Source organism: Sarcophilus harrisii, chromosome 2 (genome assembly GCF_902635505.1).
Source record: "Sarcophilus harrisii chromosome 2, mSarHar1.11, whole genome shotgun sequence".
Taxonomy (NCBI): domain Eukaryota; kingdom Metazoa; phylum Chordata; class Mammalia; order Dasyuromorphia; family Dasyuridae; genus Sarcophilus; species Sarcophilus harrisii.
The window spans coordinates 316,482,477-316,495,924 of NC_045427.1; the positions used below are offsets into that span (position 1 = coordinate 316,482,477).

General features: G+C 33.4%; 1 protein-coding gene across 2 annotated transcripts in view; it reads right to left on the bottom strand.

The window, feature by feature from the left end:
• Positions 1–1,347: 1,347 nt before the first annotated feature.
• RTN1 (reticulon 1) overlaps positions 1,348–13,448 on the bottom strand; it is a 255,883-nt gene continuing 243,782 nt past the window's right edge. Inside the window, exons 5-9 of one of the 2 annotated variants that reach the window (XM_003759325.3) lie at positions 11,910–12,048; positions 9,179–9,248; positions 8,555–8,601; positions 8,412–8,470; positions 1,348–2,120 (exon numbers count right to left, since the gene is read on the bottom strand). In XM_003759325.3, coding sequence (XP_003759373.1) covers positions 2,078–2,120; positions 8,412–8,470; positions 8,555–8,601; positions 9,179–9,248; positions 11,910–12,048 — 358 coding nt within the window. In that variant the 3' untranslated portion in view covers positions 1,348–2,077. The remainder of the gene's footprint in view (positions 2,121–8,411; positions 8,471–8,554; positions 8,602–9,178; positions 9,249–11,909; positions 12,049–13,448) is intronic. The other variant, XM_023495716.2, reaches the window with a different exon arrangement.

Sequence of the window (13,448 nt, forward strand, 5' to 3'; positions counted from 1 at the left end):
GGATTATAACATTCCATTGTGGCCCTTCACTGCCTCTATTCCCTCTTTTTTTTTTTTTTTTTTGGTCTTTGAAGGAACTTCATGCCATAAGGTCAAGGTGCAAGAAAAGGAAAGAGAGAGCATCAGGAGCCACATTCCTCAGTCAAGCTGGGCATAGAAAATAACCAGCAGGGCACATAGATTGATACTTCAGCCACTTTTTATGACCTAGGGCAATGAGCACTTGGATGGTGGGACCTAAAACCGAGATGAGATCTGTCTAACAAGTTTGGGAAAATTATTGTTGCCATGGTGAATCCGATCTGGAACCTGGAGCCAGAAGCTTTTGAGAAGCATTATCAGCAGGTGAGATGGAAGGAGGATAAACTCCTCTCCCATAATGTTCCCTTGATCCCAATTAATATAGAACTCTGAATGTGGAAAGGAGTCCCAAAGATGTTATTACTTCTCCTAATTTTTCCCCATCTGGAGAAAGTGAGAAGAGAAGCTGGAAATGGAAGGCAATTTGAGGAAATGATTAATTTTCCTATTATTTTTCCTGTACAAATAAAACATCTGCAGCCACAAACTGGATTGCCTATATAATAAAAAAATATAGCACCATATATGCGGAGAGATACTGAAGGAAGAATTAACTGAGGGTTTGATTTTTCTGTTTTACTAATTTTGAAAAAAAATATTGTATATCATAGTTTAGAATTCATAAATTTGAGCCATCAAGGATTAAATTCTTATTCATGTGTTTGAAGTCTGAATCTTGGCAGATTTTTGATGTTTGCAAACAGGTATGAATATGCCTTTTACTGATCATATAAATAGTGTGATGTCTTGCTCCCTATAGGTTTATAAAAAAGCAGAGACAATTCTGGTTTAGTCTCCTTTTGTTCTTGGAGTCTTTTATGTGTCATCTGGGGAAACCCAGAACTTTATAAATGCCAGCTTATCGCTATTATTACAAATTCAATATCCTTATTCCCTTTATAGATCTCTTATAAGACACTGTTTCCAGATCCCTCTCTATTATGGTCAATCTTCTCTGGCTTTGTTGCCTTTTGTTGATTTCCTTTATAAAATGTGGCACAGGAAAATGAATGAAGTAATTCCAATGAGATCACACCAGCACACATTGCCTGCATCTTATCATCACATTATTGCTCAAAGATATTTGTTAATATTACCCAAAGAGTGCATGAAATTTATTGGAATTGGGTCATCTGATACAAAGTGGTCATTAGATCCCCAAAGGCCAAGAAACCAGTCTTTCATACATGGATCAATGGGTCTACTTCTTTAAACCTTCTAGAGAACCATGTATATCAATGGAAGAATAAAAAAAGGAGACCTTTCTATATTGAGTAACATTTATTTCTGCATTCGGTATCAAGTACATAAGTGCAAATATTCAGAGTTCATAATTAAGTTCATTAGGAACTACAGAGAAAGTAATACAAATTGTAATAAAGTTAACAAGCTGGTACTCTTTAGTTACCATACATGTAAATCAGTCCATCAGTCTCATACAACAAAAGTACTGGGTATTTATTTTGTTTTTACTTTTCTTAAGTTATACAAAATTGGTTACTGTAAATACTACTGACTTTTCATCTGTGTGTGTATGTGTGTTCACGTGCTGGGAAAACACTAAAACATCCACCTACGATTCTATATATAGTTATTAAAGATTAATCCAACCAGCAACTCAGTGACAGTTCACCAAGCAAGAAAAGCCTAGCTAAATGGAACATTAAAAGTTACATAAGCATTGCAAAGAGAAGGGAAGAGGGAAGAACACTAAAGAAAGAAAGATTATTCAGAGTCTCACCATCATGCACTTTATAAGCAACACAAAATAAAAACCATATCCACTACACATTTTCTCTTTACTATACTATAGTGTTCGACACAAGTGATTGCAGATATTTTAAGAGTACAGAACCAGCCTAAAAACAGCTGTTGAAAAGTATATGTTTCTAAGACCAAGATATTGGGGGAAGGAAACAATCAATTTGCAGTAAAGTATAAGAACAGAGCTTTTACCACTCCTCTTTAATCCCTAGTTGCCTGATGAAAATCCAATTTACTCTGTCTGCCTTTTCGCTCCTGGGATTTTGGCCTGAATCCTAAAAATGAAAAGGATTATAAGATCAGAAAACAATTCATCACAAATTACTGCTTATGAACATTATCATTTTAATGTATATATCTGCTTAGATAGAATTACATGATATTAGATAGCAATGAATCTCAGGGATGCTTGGTAAAAAGGTTAGTATGGTAAGCAGGAATCTCTTAGGATCAATGGAATATACAGTATACTTAAGATGAAAATTAAATTTGTCACAGTCAATCATTTTTGTGTTTGAAAAAAAAAGGTTTCCAGATAATATTTTAATTCACTACTCTAAAATTTAGAGATAGGGTCACTATTCTTATGGGAAATATTTGTTTAAGAAATATGTTTCTGTATTTGTGAAAGAAATACGGGGAAAGAATGCGTGCTTTTTTTACAAGACTATATTTGTTTTTCTGATTGATGTTTAATATAATTTAAAACAATAGAATAGTCCGTATATGAATATGAATGTTTACAAAACTATTTCTGATTAGTAAATACCAGATCTGATAATAAGTAGCTATCACAATGGAGACAAATTCTACAAATCAATTTTTCATGCAGGGCTGCTTGATATGAACACTGGCAAAAATAGTAAAATTAGTAAGTTGAAATAGTTTTATGAATTTGCTTAAATAGGATGACACATTTCAAGTTTGCAATAGTGTGGTCTGAGGCAATGCTATCAAACTCAAATAGAAAGGGGGCCCATGGAGCAGCTAGTCTGGTCTCAGAAACTTAACACTTCCTACCTGGCCCTGGGCAAGTCACTTAACCCTTAGCAAAAAAGGGGGGCCACTAATTCATATATAAAGATACCTAAGGATCTGGGGTAGCAAGATGGTACAGTGGATACAGTACCAGACCTGGAATCAGGAAGATGAGTCTCTCTGAGTTCAAATCTAGTCTAAGACACTAGTTGTTTCATTTGTTTTTCCAAAGCATAAAATTATAATTTCAGTATTGCAATGCTAGAACAAAATAAAAATTAAAGACTAATAAACTCAAAACAATTTTGTACAGTATGCATTTCTTGATTTAGTCAATCAACAAACATCTATTAATTATGTTGTTCCCGGCTAGGTGGTACAGTAGATAGAGTGTAGGTATTAAGTCAGGAAGCCACATATTCTGAATTCAAATCTGGTCACAGATACTTACTCTGTGACCCTGGGTAAGTCACTTAACCCTGTTTGCCTCTGTTTTCTCCTATGTAAAATGAGCTGAAGAAGAAAATGGTGAGCCACTTTAATAATTTTGCCAAGAAAACTCAAAATGGGGTCATGAAGAGTTGAACACAACTGAAATGACTGAACAACAATTTATATTTATATTTATTTTGTAAATATTCCCAATACAATAATTAAGAGTATTATGAGCAGCATGACTAATTTAGGAAACAACGCACACACCCTCGGTTTTTTCAAAGGGGAAGTTTGGACTGATGACCAATCAGAGAAGGATAATATAGACTCCTTACCCTAAAATGCCTTAAAATCAAGGCAATCTTCCCATTCTTTGATGCATATGTATTCTAGAAGCTTCATTTTGGAGCTATTATACACCAGGAAAATTATCAGTTTTAGTAATTCTACCTTAGACTCCTTGTTAATAATATCTCACATTTGTCTAGTACCTCATAGTTTTCACAAGTTTTTGACATTTATTTCATTTCATAGAATTATAAAATCTTGAAGTTAGAAAGGACTTTTGTAGTCATCTAATCTAAATTTCCTCCCCTTACAGGTATCCCCATTACAAGCTTCCTGGCAGGAGGCATTAGTTTTGCTTTGATATTTCCAGTGGGTGGGGTTCACTAGTTCATGAGACAATTTGTTCAACAGCTGTGCTAGAAAGTTACTTCTTATATTAAGCTTAATCTATCTTCCTATAAATTCCACCCACTGCTCCTAGTCTTACTCTGTGGACCAACACAAAAAAAAAAAAATGCTATTTTTTATCTATGATAGCATCACAAATATTGAAAGAGAATTACTGTGACTTCCATGCTCCCATTCCTTGTTCCCAAAGCAAATGGATAGAATGATGAGCCTGGAATTAAAAAGACCTGGATTCAAATGGGACATCAGACACTCACTGTTATGTGACTCTTGCGCAAACCACTTAACAGTTAGCTTGAGTTATCTCATCTGTAAAATAGGGACAATCTCTTTCACAGCATTGGTATGAGGATCACATGAGATAACATAGGTAAAGTGCTATATGAGCTTTAAAGAACCAATTAAATGCTGGCTTATTATTAATCCAAAATGACCATCTGGATTCCCTTTATAAATTCCTCATAGGATTTTTTTTTCCAGATTTCTTACCATTTTGGTCAATCTCCTCTAGTTTTTGCTGCCCTTTATCAATTTCCTTTATAAAATGTAATGTAAAGAAATGAACAGAATAAAGTGATGTGATTAGAGCATGATAGTACAGAATTATTACCTCTTGTGATCTAGAAACTATATTTCTATTGATAAAATCTATGTTCATGTTATGTTTTAAAGCAGCTAAGGCTCATATTAGGCTTATGATCAACTAACTTCCCTCTCCCCAACCAAATTTTTGGTTGTTGTTTTTTTTTTAATCCTACTCTAAGAACCAAGTTAAGATAGTCTTTCTCAGTCCATTCTTTTATAATTCAATCTTTGAATCACAGAATCCCAGTCTCTAAGAATCTCAGCATTGGAAAGGATCTCCTTTCCTTTTCAAGCTATTCCTAGACAATAATCTCAGCAATACAAGCTATTCCTAGACAATAATCTCAGCAATACATCTAACAAGGGATAAATTCCATTTGTGCTTGAAGACTTTGAATGTGGTAGCATTCGCTATTTCTTAAAACAGACAATTCTATTTTTGAATAGCTCTAATCATTAGGAAGTTTGCTTCTGAAATCAAGCCTCAATCTGCCTATTTGTGACTTCTACCCACAGTGCTCTATGATCAAGGAGAACAAGTTTACTCTTTCTTCATATAACAGTCCTTCATATATCTCAAGAAAGTTCATTTTCCCCCAAAACCTTCTTGTTTCTGAGCTAAAAATTCTTAGTACTCTTAACTGCTCTTCATTTTTCATGATCTTGAGCTCTACTTGACTTTCTCTGGACATTCCCCATCTATACATGTACTAATATTTACTCCTATCTTTCCATCCTGTCTATACATATAATAAGAGATTTTGTTAATCCTTCACTAAAATGTGGGTAAGTAAACTCCATATTAATGGAGATAATTTATCAGAATCACCATGCTGCCAAAAAAGGATAAGGCTAGTTTGCTTTACATGGAGCCAGAGAGGCTCTTTATGATCACTGCTTCCCTTCAGAGGTTTTCACTAACCATCCGAATAAAACTATATTCTAGAATTTTGCAACAATTTGAAGTCAAGGTTTCTGGGCTACAGAGTTGTAAGACTCTACTCTTTGTTTCTGAAACTCAGGATATTCACCCTTCTCTAGTCCTAGGGCACCTCTATGAGTCTCCTTGTTCTTTCAAAAATCACAGTAGTTTAGAAATCATGTTTACCAGTTATGATTTTCATCAAGGTCTGGTGATCTGAATTTATTAAGGACTTCTAGAAAGTCTCTTAATATCTCTCTTTTATTTTTATACTTTATATTTTTATATTTATTTATATTATAAGCTGAATCTTAGCAATTTGTTTTTGTTCTGTCCTTCCAGTCTGAAGGTAGATCTCCTTGTGGAAGAAAGTGAACCAGAGTTAAACAACTCTTCTTCCTCTGCATCATCAATTATCATCACCCCTTAGCACTCCTATTCTTTCTTCTTTCCCTATATAGCTTTAATGAAGCATCAATTCTTTTTCTGTTCACTCTAAATGCAGAAAACACTTTATTATATATTTATTTATATAGTTATTATATATTACTTGGAAAAGATAATTTAATTTAATCTGGATTTTGTCACCTAGTATTAATTAACCCAGTTTTAGATCACCTACATATTTTTTAAAATTACACTTTATTTTTTCACCTACAAATTTGATATAGATATTTTCAACATCTAAGTATTTTAAAGGAAAGATCTAAGAACACAGCACTGTGGAATATTGCTAGAGACTTTCCTCCAAATTGACCTCATTTTGTTAAGAAACATACTTGAGTATGATTGTTCATTTAGGTTCTGATCCAACTAACTGTATCATCTTTCAGCCCACATAAGTATTATTTATGATGACACCATGAGAAACTTTGCCAAATGCCAGTATAATGTCCAGAAATCATCAAAGTAAAATATACACAATAAATCTGATGCATTAGAAAGAATCTGGACTTTGAATTATAGACTTTGGATAATAGCAGATGTTTTATATTATATGACTAATATATTATGTTTATGTAATATATAATTATATTATTTTAATAAATAGTATATATGGATAATACTAGCACATTTGTATATCACTTTAAAGTTTGTAACATCCTTTACACTTTTTTATTTTATCTTCTTAACAACCTTGGAAGATAGGTGCTATTATCTGCTTTATAGATGAAGTAACTGAGGCAGACAGAGATTACATGACTTGCTTACTGTCAATCAGCAAGTATCTGAGGTCAGATTCAAACTCAGGTCTTCTTAACTCTAAAATCAGCAATCTCTTCACTGTACCACCTTGCTGCCAGTGTTGCTATTTCCCTGAGAGACTTTTGATAAGGCATTTGATTTTTCTAAGCTTTAGTTACCTTTTCTATGAAATGAAGGGTAATCTCCAAACTCTCTTTTCATTACCCATTTTCTTCTAGTCTAAAATCTCTTAAAATTAAAATAGTTTAGCACACCTACTTAGTGAACTTTATTTTACAAATGAATAAATTGAGATCTAGAGAGATTCATTGACTTGTCAAGTAATAATCATATGGCTAGTGATGACTGAAACAAGAATTCAACCTCAGGTCCTATCCCAGTCCAGTGTTCAATTTATTTAACACTTCTTCATTTAAAAAAAAAAGAAAACTTCACCCAATTACAGAAATGCCAGAGTTGGGATTCATGCTTCAAGCAGAGGCAGGACCTGATTAATATTTTCTTATTCTTCTCCTTCCCACCCCTCCTTACATCTTTCTTTCCTTTCCTTCTTTCACTCTCTCCCCAAATCCTTCTTTCCTTCTCTCCCTTCCTTCCTCCCTCCCTCCCTTTCCTTCCTCCCTCCCTCCCTTTCCTTCCTCCCTTCCTCCCTCTCTCCCTCCCTCTCTCCCTTCTCCCTCTCTCCTTTCTTCCTTCCTTCCTTCCTTCCTTCCTTCCTTCCTTCCTTCCTTCCTTCCTTCCTTCCTTCCTTCCTTCCTTCCTTCCTTCCTCCCTCCCTCCCTCCCTCCCTCTCTCTCCCTATCATTCTCAGACTGGTAATAGAACAGCCCCTCACAGGCCCAACCCCATTGCTGATCATCACAAAAACTTTAACCTACTCCATTTTTGACCAGAACAAGTTCAGTCCTCTGTTGGCAGCCTGATGACTCTTTCCTGCATGCTGCTCTTGGGAACATAAGATATTAGTGCTGGACTTAGTGCAAACACCTGATTAGTTTTAGCTCATTTAAGCTCAGAACTCCTGAACTTAAGCAATTCATGAGCCTCAGTCTTCTAAACAATAAAGATTAAAAGGCTTGTGCTACTATATTTGTCCTGGTGTCTTTTTTTGAGGCAGCTGAGGTTAAATGAGTTGCCCAGAGTCACATAGCTAGTGAATGTTAAGTGTCTGAGACCAGATTTGAACTCAGGTTCTCCTGACTAAGGTCAATGCCATATCCACCTCTTTATCTAGCTGCCCCAAGTTTTAAACCTAATAAAAAAAATCTTTAATTTCATTTTAGGGGGGAGCTTCCAGTGAACTTTTCTTTCCATTTATGTGGGTCCTGTTCAATCAATGAACATTGGGTATCTTCTATGGATGGCTTTATCATCTATATCAAATACATTTATTATAATCCATGCTATAATCATTCTATTTCAATAATTTAATTTGTTTCAAAATTCCAAACTTGTGCTTTTATTTAGGAACAAAGAACACAGTTGTATAATTGAAATAAATAAGTACATAAGTAATTATGGGATTTCTACATGGAAAGAACTTAGACAAAATTTAGTTCAAATCTTTTACTTTATAAATAAGGAAAATTGACTTGTCTAGGGTCACATAGGTAGTAAGTGCTAACTCAGGTCCTCTGACTTCAAATCCAGTACTAATACAATTATAATCATATTTCACATTTGAATATCAAATATATTCAAAGAAAACAAAACATTCCTTTTAAAAATGTATTATTGAACTTACTTTCCCACGACAGTATTTATATGAGTCCTCACAAGTCCCAAATATTGGTCAATCTGTGCCTACAAAGAAAAAGGAATTATGAGCATGCCAAAAGATAGAACTCTGAAATTTAACACAAATTACAAACACCCCATTGAATTTACCTGGTGCTTAAAATATACTACCGGGAGAGTAAACATTGACACCACAGCTAGAGAGAAGGGAAAAAAAATACAGTTAATGTTCTGAGGCTAGGGAGTAATTAAAAAAAACCTGTGTACATGTCACATCATCTATTTATAAGATGCCACTGCATAGTTCCTTTTAGCATTCTATGGACACCAAAAATAAAGATGCTAAATATAAGGATGCTACAAAAGAAAAAAGAAAAGACATGGAGTAGCCTACAGTGATGATCCAACTTTCACTGGAGTGAAGTTAAATGCTGTCTGAACTTCCCAGGTGAGTAATTCATCTTAATCCATTGATGCCACAATATAAAGTGTGAGATAAGCCAATGGAAGAACAATATTTGATAGAAAACATAAGGCAAGAGAATAAGATTACATTTTTAGTGAGTAATATATTATACTTTAAAAAAAACATGTTCTTCCATGGCAAGAAAGTTACTTTATAGTTGGGAAACTCCATGGTTTTTATTTACAATGTATATTGTATATATTCAGAATATAAAAAATAAAAATAAGATAAGAGCAACATTGAGGACAGCATCAAATTCCATTAAAATTCTACATAAAAATTAAGTAATAATACTGAATTTTTTTTACCCATTATCAGCAGTGTCAGGCCATTGAAGAGAGCACCAACGTATGTCAGTAGCCACATTAGCACTGCAAACTGAAATTTAAAAGGATTGTCAGGTTTTCAAAGAGTTAATTCTCATTGATGTAGTACTTTAATGTTTGCAAATAACTTTCCATACATTATCTTATTTGATCCTCACAACTACCCCGGGAAGGAGGTATTATTAATATCCTACTTTAAAGATGATGAAATTGAGGCTCAAAGAGATTAGGGGAAGGATCTCAATTCAGATCCTACCAATTCCAAATCTAGGATCTATCCCCTGGACCACAAGTTGGAAGAAAGAGTTTGATGTAAATTTAAAAGTAAATCAGCTAAAAAATTACTAAGTATCACTATATAAATGTATCATAAAAGAAATGAAAACTAATTAAATCTTCCATTTTTCTGTTTCTTCTGAATCTCCTTGCATAGAAATTCTAAGAAAAAATTAAAATAATGCTCTGGGGTCTACATTTTTCTATTATGAATACAATTTAACATTCATCTTAAGATATTATTATGAATAGTAACAAAGTTTTTATTATATTTCATAATTTTACAATTTGGTCATTATTAAAAGATGTTTAAGGTCAGGGAAGCCTATCTGCATCTCTAGCAGCATCATTCATACAGTGGATGCTTAATAAATATTGATTAACTGATTTTATTCTTATTTTAAACATAATCCCCCAAATTAAGAAAAAATACAATAGCTAGCATTTATACTTAATATTCAAAGATTTGGAAAACTTGAGACATTTTATTTTCACAACCACTATGGGAGGCAAGTGTTATTATTTTCACCCTCATTTTAAAAATGAGAGACTGAGGCAATCAGAAGTTAAGTGACTTGCTTAGAGTCACACAGCTAGCAAGTTTTTGCAGTCAAAGGTCAGGCCTTCCTGATTTCCAGCATTTACAGCATCTGTTGTACCACTGAGCTCCTTCTATCCAAAGATAGCTAAGTCTATTTTAGAACTAAAAATAAAGTCTAATGCTTTGGATTCACACCTGGAGCTTCTATTTGCTATGTTAGATTATTTTATATAATTCATCCTCAAAGTTGAAATTAGTGTAAGAAGAGTCAAACATTAAAAGAATATGCTAATTGAAAATAAAAACAAAAACAAAAACTTCAGATAATGCAAGAAACTTTTTAATGTATAAAGCACATAGTCCTTGAATCTGAAAAATATGTTTCTACTGCTATCTTAGATTCAAATGAGAATTGCTTTAAAATAAAATTTGATACAAAAGGTAAATAATAGTTTGGAAGTCTGGCAAACTACATCTACAAACAGGAACTGTGTTAAATACTAGGGATACAAAGACAGGTAAAGGAAAATTTGTGTTCTCATTGAGTTCCTGGTCTAAACATATACATCAGTGAGATACATAAAGATAAATTATAAATAATCAAGGGAGAAAAGGGATTACTAAGAAGGGAGATAGCATGAGAATGACTATGGACCACTGAGACACATACAAGCTAAAATGGAGCTAATCAATGAAAAAGAGAGAGATTACTAAGAAAAGGAAATAGGAAAGGCTTTTTATAGACATAGGATTTTAGTGGGGACTGGAAGGAATCCAGGGATGCTAACAGTAGAGATGAGGAGGGAGAAAAATTCCAGGCATGGCAGGGACAGAAGTAAAAATGCATTAAAATGAGGAAATGGACTGTCTTGTGCAAGGAACAGCAAGTAGGTCAATGGAGAGTATGTAGTGGGAGTGGAAGGAGAGAAGAGCTATAAGGTTTAAGAATTTAGGAAAAGTGGGAGAGGGGAAGACAGATTTTGAAGTCATGAGCAAGTGGTATTTTTGCTTTAATATAAAGAATTATATAAAAGCGAAACTAGAAGAGATATCAAAGAACAGCTAATTCAGGATTTTTTCACCTTTTTGATGACATAATTTCCTTTGGAAATCTTCTAAAGAAGACTATATATCCTTGTTGGGATAATTTATATATATATATATATAAATTTATAAAATTTTAATACATATAAACATATATATTTTGTATATAAATATACATGTTTATATATGTAAAAATAAATAGAATTACAAAGGAAACCAATTACATTGAAATAAAAATGTCAAGTTAGTGGATGCTTGAATTCTTTTTTTTTTCTATTTTTAAAAATTTAATAAAAAATAGAAAGGCAGAAAAGAAAAATAAAACAAAATAAAACAGAATGTTGTCATGTACCCAGCAGAATGTCAGGGAGGATTCAAAATGTAATAGTGGGTTTCCAATTCAAAAAAAGATACATAATAGTAAAAGAAATTATATTCACAAGTGTCCACATTTTCTTTCCTTCCTCGGAGATTGTTCTTTTATTCTCTGCTGTGGATTTTTTTACTTTTTTCTTTTTCCCCCTTTTATCCCCACCACTTCCCTAAGCAGGCTATATTTAAGCACAGCTATATTTAATAGATATACACACACACCCACACACAGACACATATACACATATATCTATATATAAACATACATAGAGCAATATGTATACATATCTATATATACTGATGCCCTGAATTCTTACGGGTTCATGGTTAAGAACCAGTAATCCTAATGTATCCCCAATCTAACAGATAAAAACAAAGTAAAAATATTATCTTATTAAGGCATATTTTGTTAAAAACTCCTACAGTTTTGACCCCAGGGAAAAACAATGGCTGTATAATAAACTACTTAAGCCCATGTACCTTTAGGGAGTCTACCAGATCCTGGACCAGAAAGAGCCTTCTCAGTTCTTTAGCAGCACTATTCACATATAACTGCAGGTAGTCTGTGTACTTCTGAATCTGGTCCTGGGAAAGAGAGATCTCGAGCTCTAGGTATGCCCTGCAAAAAACGAAACAAAACAAAACAAAAAAACAAAAACAACAACAAAAAACAAAACAAAACAAAATAAAATTCCATTAGACAGATTAAAAAATAGTTCTTTTCAGTTGTGTCCAACTTTTTGTGAAGCCTTTTGGGGGTTTTCTTGGCTGCAATACTGGAGTAATTTGCCATTTTCTTCTTCATTTCATTTGACAGATAAGGCAGAATTAAGTGACTTGTCCAGAATCACATAACTAGGAAATATCTAAGACCAGATTTGAACTATAATTTTTCTAACTCTAAGCTCAGAACTCTATCCATTGTACCATTTTACTGTCACTTTTCTAACAGTTTCCTCACATGAAAATTCCCTATACCAATGAGGTCATTGGTCAAGTCCTTGTCTTAGTCTCTAAATACCTACCAATCCCAGTTGCCAATACCTAATTAATTAGCACTGAGTCCCAACACTCTTTGAGGTGAACGACTTTACTTCAAGGTTCTAGGTGGAAAATATATAAAACTAAAATGAGGATTATTTTAATTTTTAAAAAAGTTTTCTTATTTTTTATTGTTTCTTTGTCAGAATCTATAAATATTTTTCATCTATACATATTATCAAATTCAGCTCTTGAAAGAATGATCCCAACTCTTCCCAGCACAAATGTATCAAAAGATCAACCAATTAAAAGATCCACCAATTTCCTAGTGACAAGATTTTTGGATCATGGTTATCTCCTCACTCTAATTTAATCTAATCTATTACTCAATAGAGTGTAAATTCTGTTTCAGACACTCTCTAACTGTGAGATTCTGAGCAAATCAACTTGATCTCTCTCTATGGCTTAATTTTCTCATCTATAAAATAGGAATAATAATAATTCCTACTTCATAGTGAGGATCAAATGTGTCAAAATATGTAAAGTTCTTTGCAAATCTTAAACCACTATATTCATTCAAGTTATTAAAGTTAGTCATTTCATTGTAATCTACTTGAGGACATGGATTCATTTTTTTTGGTACCTCCAGAACTTAGCACATGTGCCTGGCACATAACACTTAATAAATGTTTATTGATTGATTATTGTTGTTGTTGTTAGTTTGGTGTCTAGGCATGTCTCTACAGTATTAAGTGTGCGTATTAACCCTAGATTCTTCAGTTGGGGCACCTAGGCACCTAAAATTTTAGGAGATTGTTAGGAAGGAAAAGTGAAGTGAAAAGGTGGTAGGAGATGGTACCAAAAAATAAATATTGAAAACACATATGTACATTCCCCAATTCCTACACACACATACACACACATCCCCCCCCTCTCTCTCTCCCTGCATATTACTCTTTCATGGGATCTCTGCCTTCTATGATCCTTCAGCTTATATTTTACCTGTATAAAACAGGTAATGTATAAAAATGTAATGCA